The sequence below is a fragment of the Paramisgurnus dabryanus genome, chromosome 22 (genome assembly GCF_030506205.2).
Source record: "Paramisgurnus dabryanus chromosome 22, PD_genome_1.1, whole genome shotgun sequence".
In the NCBI taxonomy this organism is placed as follows: Eukaryota; Metazoa; Chordata; class Actinopteri; order Cypriniformes; family Cobitidae; genus Paramisgurnus; species Paramisgurnus dabryanus.
Window position 1 is genome coordinate 4,867,112 of NC_133358.1, and position 7,173 is coordinate 4,874,284.

The 7,173-nt window shown below is 38.2% G+C and overlaps 1 protein-coding gene across 3 annotated transcripts in view; it reads left to right on the forward strand.

The window, feature by feature from the left end:
* dpp6a (dipeptidyl-peptidase 6a) overlaps positions 1 to 5,479 on the forward strand; it is a 413,973-nt gene extending 408,494 nt beyond the window's left edge. For all 3 annotated transcript variants that reach the window (XM_065294630.2, XM_065294632.2, XM_065294631.2), the window contains one exon: positions 3,207 to 5,479. In XM_065294630.2, the coding sequence (XP_065150702.2) occupies positions 3,207 to 3,356 (150 nt within the window). In that variant the 3' untranslated portion in view covers positions 3,357 to 5,479. The remainder of the gene's footprint in view (positions 1 to 3,206) is intronic.
* Positions 5,480 to 7,173: the final 1,694 nt, after the last annotated feature.

Consider the following 7,173-nt stretch of genomic DNA (forward strand, 5'->3'; position numbering starts at 1 on the left):
GATCATTCAGAGCTTTAAGAGGCTTCTGCCAGCAGAAGGATTAGAGAAATACTGAACGCATGCAGCTCATTTAAACAGATTATACAGGTTACTCTCATGAGCCGCACGCTGTATAATCCCTTTATATTCTTTCACTAGGAGATTTCCTCTCTGCTTTCTGCTTCCTAATAGATTCCCTATTAATTGCCAGGGATTGAATAAATCTGGAATTAATTAGGGCAGATATTCAACACACAGTCTGGGATTACTACCGTGCAAGGCTGTACTTCTCAATTTATCACCAGTTAAACAGGGTCAGGACTGCCGTACAGTCCGAGAACAAAGTTTTATCAGGAACAAGATGTTTTTTTTTTTTGCTTGATTATTTGATCCAATTCCAAATGTAAGGATAGTGTTAACTTTATTGTCTCAGAAGGCCAAAATGTTTTGTCTTAGGTTAAAAATTACAGCAGCTGCATTACATAAAAACACATAGGGGTGGTTTCCCGAACAGGGCTATTCCAGGACTAGGCCTTAGATATATTAGGACATTTAAGGAGTTTTTAAAAACAAACTGTACAAAAAGATGGCACTGATATATGTTAAGATAATGTCAGTACAAGATGTTTTTAAATTAGTATAGCAGTCTTATTTTAGTCTGGGCCTAGGATAAATCCTGTATGGGAAACCGCCCCATGGGGTTTTTTTCATCCACGGGAGAATCAGCCAACATTGGCTTAATTTAGCACTTTACTGTATACGTTACATTATTACTACACTCGGTTGTATGGTTTATTCTTAGCCGCCGCACTATTCTGTGTTTTCCCCTACATCTATTCATGTCAAGCTGCTTCGAAACAATTAACAATTGTGAAAAGCGCTATATAAATAAAATTGAATTGAATTAAATAACAAATAATCCACACAATTACATAAATAATATAAGAAAAAAAGTTTGTCCCATTACATATTCCTTACCAGACCTACTTAGTATTGTTCAATAGCCTTATTGCAGAAGGAATGGATTTTTAAACCGATTTAATCTACTTCATGGCACTTTTAAGTCCTATTCGGACAGTAATTGTTTCTCATGGGGACGTAAGCTATTTTTATCATTTACAGGGCTAGTCAATGATTTTATTGCCATCCAAATCCAACATGTCAGTGTTTTTTTCCAGCCACCCGCGTACCAATTTTCTGACTGAATTACCTACTGTTTTTTGAGAAACACCAAGGTCACATGATAAATAAATTCCCGTTTGAATCCAGATCTCTGAGTGTATAAAAGGGGATCCATGCAAAAGTTATTCTCCACTTCCTTTAGAGCACTAAAAAGCACCGTGTTTATTCTGCATCAGTGAAGCATCTTTCTTTGCAAGCATTTTAAACATTGACATCTTCATAACTGAAATGATGAGAAGTATGGAAACAATCTTTCATCACCCTTCTACAGTGAATGAGAGCGTAAATAAAGAGAAGAAAAACACGAAAACATATAACATGCCTATTATCAGCCGCAAGAAGTGCTAAGTAAAATTTAAAAATATATTCAATTACACAACAGTATTCCATATACATATACAGTATCCATATGAATGATCATATAATAAACACACGTCCAGAGCATTTCCAGGTGTTTCGAATTATAAACTCACACATCCACCTCAAATGTACCTTCTATGCGTCCTTAGAAGGTCGCAGCCTTGATTTGGCACACCGCTACAGTCAGAACTTTTGAGCCCCTTTTGCTTTACTATATTAAAATTGAAGATGCACAGCATAGCACTTATCCCAGTGGCAGCCGGTGACTTAAACTTCGCATCATGCGGCCTCGAAAAAATGTCACAACATATATGTGGCTGTCATGTGTGTGGCTTGTAATTTCAAAATATGTGCATCATGTGTCTTGTCAAAATAAGTGCCTGCTGCAGATGTGATAAAAGAGACGCTGGCGTTTGCCAGATACTTGCATAGTCTTATGCATAATCATAGTTTACTGTTAAGGGAGTGTCTTGTGTGTATTTTGTGAACATGGGTTTTCACCAACGTCATGTTCTGGGCGGTAACCCGGATGCGCGACCGTTGTGGAGGCACTCGGTGTAAAGAACGGAACGGAGTACAATGGAGTTTTGTGCGCTTTGGATACTTTAAGTGAATGTAGACATGTCTAAACAACAGAAAACGCGTCCAAGATGCAAAGGCATATAGGGAAGGACTTGGACCATAAGAAAAGGCACGATATTTTGAGAAATTACAATTTATAGGCAGTGCAGATCCCTACGAGTTAGCTCCCTGATCCGTGACGACCCGGCGATTCTTCCTTCAGTTGCATATACCGATATAGTCAACTACCTGGTTTTCATGCCGAGCCCATATGTCAGTGTCAGCTTTATTTATATAGCAAATTTAAAATAGCCAGTGTCCTACCAAAGCGCTTTACAATAAAAAAGCACACAGTAAAACAATAAAAGCAATAATTGTTTTTACCATTAACTATTAAAAATATTATTATCATTACAATAGAAAATTTGTTATGAGCAATTAAGCACACTGGCATTAAGGCATTGCAGCGCAAATTTTAGTTGTATTTAAGTACATTTTGTGCATGCACTTAAAGTATACTTTTAAAAAGTACATATTAAAATACTCTTTAAATAAAGCACAACAAGTAGAAGCATACTTGTTTTATACTTTATGTACTTCAATCATATTTCTAATACAATACTACTATTTTTCCTGAGCTTTACCAACCACAAGCACCTCCTCTGATAATTTCTTGCATTCCTTTTCCTGGTTTTTAATAACTTTTCAAAGTCGATAATATTCCAAATGTTTTTCTCGATCTGTCCTATTGGTACAACCTCAAACACGGCAACAATTAACCATTTTCCTTGACGACGTTCGGGATATACATCAGTGCCTGTGCTATTTTGTGATGCAGAGTGCCTCCAATATGGCGACTACCGCTCTGATGACGCGTCGTGAAAACCCTCTATATTATAAATGGTTTTAACGCGTGTGCAGCAGGCACTTATTTTGACAAAACATGTGATGCACATGGTTAACATGACGACACAAACACACATTTTGAAAACACGAGCAACACACATGACACTCCGAACACATATTTTTGAATTTTTAAAAGTGTGCAAGCTTGTATCCTATGATTTTTTGTTTGCAGTAAAATATCTGACTGTTTGATATTCTGTACTCATGTCGTTCATTAGATTTACCCAGATGAAGGTCACTTCATTCACAAAGAGGGAACGCGGCAGCACCTCAGTCAGTCACTGGTCAACTTCTTCGAAGAGTGTTTCAGACTCCCAGATCGAGTGTTTGAGGAGGCACTAGAGGAGGAGAGCGAAGAAGAGGGTTAGTACACCCGACCGGGTCATATCCGAGCACAAAGCCAGCTCCTTTTGCTACATAATATGCAACCCATAGATTTCAGCCGTCCTTCAGTTTTCTTCTCAACGGTCCCTCCGCACCTCCGGTGTAGCATGCTGACTCTGAGACTGCCCTGCCTCATGTTCCTGCTCCTCATACGCTCTCTCCATCCACGAACCGCCACACGGCGTGGCACGTGGCCGGCGCCACGCCATCTCTCTCGACCCGGCAGGCCAGTTATGAGCTCACGAGGAGGTTATGAAGAAGACGCAGTCTCCGATCTGTCCATCACGTTGACGGATGAGATGCTGTGATATTAACCCGGTGCTGAGTGTGATGGGCTTTGAATCCCAATAAGCTGTGAAACTCACAGGAGACTCGAGGCTTAACCGCACAATACCTGGAGTTGAAACAGCAGGACGGATGGGTCATTTGGTGTTTGTTTCAAATAGATATTCGGTGTTTCGCTAACGGAAGTTGAGTGTTGTAGAGAGAATGTGTCATTTGTGGTTCAAACGATCTTCTCATGTCCAGTTGTGCTCGTGTCTGGTGTTGCAATGTAAAGTCGCACATGAAAACATTCACTCGGGTATCGATAAAACTTGTTTTCAGTGTTCAAGCGTGGAAATCTTATAACCTCAAGTGTGTATTTAGATGGTGTTTATTCATTGCGAAAATCTCATCAAGCTAAATGGGAGCAAAAACGATTATCATTCTTTGCGACCATGACAGTTTTTTAAGACTCTTCTTAGTGTGCGTGTGTTTTTTTTTAAGTGATGGTCTGTCAGTGCTAGAGAAAGCACACAACTGTATCTTGATTTAGTCACTGTGCCTTATTATGGGGGCAGACAATCCTTGCACTTATACAAGGAGCCTCCTTATAAATAACACGAGTCATTAAACTCTTCTGTTTGATTGATGGACAAAATGTCTGTACTTGCATCAACTTGAAATGCATCAACTGTAATAGGATTTTGATGACACTGTTGTTAGTAAATTATGTTTGTATCATACTTTTATTTGTGCATGTGTAAGCTACTGTAGTGTTGTTTTATTGTCAACATAAGCAAACTCACGCTGCGTCCTGTTAATAGTGGTTTTCCATTCACTTTAAGAATCAAGTAATGGAGCATGAAATGAAAATGTATGATTTCAACATTACCTCAGTATTAAGCTAAAACCTCTTAGAGGGCATCAAAAGACAGTTTGTAATACATCTGTTTTACAAACACATGCCCGAAAAATCTGTACATACATTGAGCATAATGAGTATTAAAGGAATAATTTATCTAGAACTTATATTTGCTCATCCTCATGTCTCTTTAAACCCGTCTTGCTTCTTTTGAACTAAAGGATCTCAGTGGATGGATCGAACAACACAAATGATGTCAAGCAGAATGTTTACACTTTCATTTCCATGCAATATATGTGACCCTTGACCACAAAACCATAAGTAGCACAGGTATATTAGTAGCAAAAGCTAAAATTTTATGCCAAAAATCATTAGAATGTTACAGTAAGTAAAGATCATGTTTCATGAATATGTTTTTTTTTACATTTCCTACCATAAATATATTAAAGCCTTATTTATCATTAGTAATAAGGACAAATTTGGACAACTTTTGGACAAGATTTTCGCAATATTTCGATTTTTTGCACCCTCAGATTGCAGATTTTCAAATATTGTCCTATCCTAACTGTCGCCCCATTCAGACAGCCAGCGACCAGCAGTAGCAGAGAGACGCATCATTTCAATGGAAACCGAGCGACTTCCGGCGGTACGAGCGAAAGTGACCGTTGGCAACCGTATGGGCGTGTCCAGCGACACGAGAAAGTTAAGAAAAATTTAACTTTATGCAAATGTCGAGCGAATTTCGGGAGCAACTACCAATGAGAACGAAGCAGTGGAGTTCATGTCATCCTTCTCTTGGTCAGTTACTGGCGTGGATGGTACTCATTTGTTTATGACAAGCAGATTTAGAAACGCCTCATTGAAAGAGACGTATGACTCACAGCGATAACATCGCTGGCTGTCTGAATGCGGCTTGTGGGTTTACAACAGACGCGAGTTCAACGATTTGCGCGAGTATATTACATACAAAGTCAATGCAAAGACGCGATCAGACGCGTCCTCGCGTGGAGCGATGCAAATGACGTGATATGGACGGCAGTGAAAATGCGATTTTCGCCTCAAACACGTCTTCACTCAAGTTGCAAATATTGAACTCGAGCGAAAAATTTGCATGACACAAAGTTAAATCCCGCGAATAATCTAGAGCGAGTAATGCTACGTACACACCAAACGCATAGCATCGCGTTGCTCGCTCTAGATTACTTGCGGGATTTAACTTTGTGTCATGCAAATTTTTCGCTTGAGTTGAATATTTTTTACTTGGGCGAAGGCGCGTTTGAAGCGATTAGCACGTTTTTTCATCGGCAAACGCGTCGCCCTTAACGCATCATTCACATCGCCCCACGCGAGGATGCGTCTGATCGCGTCTTTGCATTGACTTTGTATGTAATCTACTCGCGCAAATCGTTGAACTCGCATCTGGTGTGAACCCATGTGTACGTGCATTAAACCATACATCAATGGAAAGCCTTTTCGTTAAGCTATAAGATATAAATAAGATGTTAAGATATAAATCTCTATTTCAAAAATTGACCCTTATGACTGGTTTTGTGGTCCAGGGTCACATGTGAGTGGGGATGGATAAGCATAGTCCACATGAAGCATACAATCTTGAATATACTATGTAGAAACTGTACAAACTACACACTTTATACTGTACTTTCATAGCATTTTTGTAGTTCTTTATGCTGTTGTTTGACAATGTAATTGTATGGAAAGGAGCAGCTTGAACATTCTGTAAAAGATCTTTTTAGATAAAGGGAAGAACGTCATATAAGTTTGAAACGACATGGGAATGAGGAAATGAAAAAATACACATTTTTGGGAAACCATTACTTTTACACTCATGAAATACAGTACTGTGCAAATAATTTCAATCATAGAAGTGGCCAACTCATGTTTCTTCATGTTAGTCATCATTAGATTTTTTGTCTCAATGTTTTGCACAGTACTGTATATTATCAATCGTTGGTTGTACATTTTGCATATAAAAGCTCTAGAGTATGAAATATCTTATTTTGTTTGAATGAGATGTTCATGTTTAATCTTGATGCATTCATAGCGCATGTCCAAGTCAAACGCTATTTTTAAAAAATACCTGCATAGTATTTTTGACGGCTTGAATGTTCCTTGCCAAACTGCATTTCATTCAGAGAAGTTTTATGGGTAAGATCTCAGTCTTGTCTGCTTGATGTATAAATGTTTCTCAAATATCATTTTAGTCTCTGAATATCTGAGTGTTTCTTGTACATAAAGCATTTGAGGGTATTTTGTTCCTGTTTCTAAAAATAGTGTGGTGGAAGTCAAGGTTATTACAAACTGAAATCAAGTGAAACAAATCACTGGGACCAAGAGTATGGTGCGATTGCTGTTTATTAACTTAGCAAGAAGCATTTTGTGACGAATGTCAGAATACAAACTATTTTATCATCACTTTAGTTATTTTGATCCTCACTTGGAGAGAAATGGGTGAATATGTAAGTAACCAAAATAAACTGAAAGCCTTCGGTGTTGAAGTGTCTTGCTTGATAATAATTAATTATGTGAATACTGTTTGAATTATTAATGATGATGAATATTTGAAATGGGGAGAATCAATTTTGTGAAGGCTGTCATAGGTTATCTTCATTATACCATGTTAATTATTTATGCAGTTTATTTTGCACAACATTCAC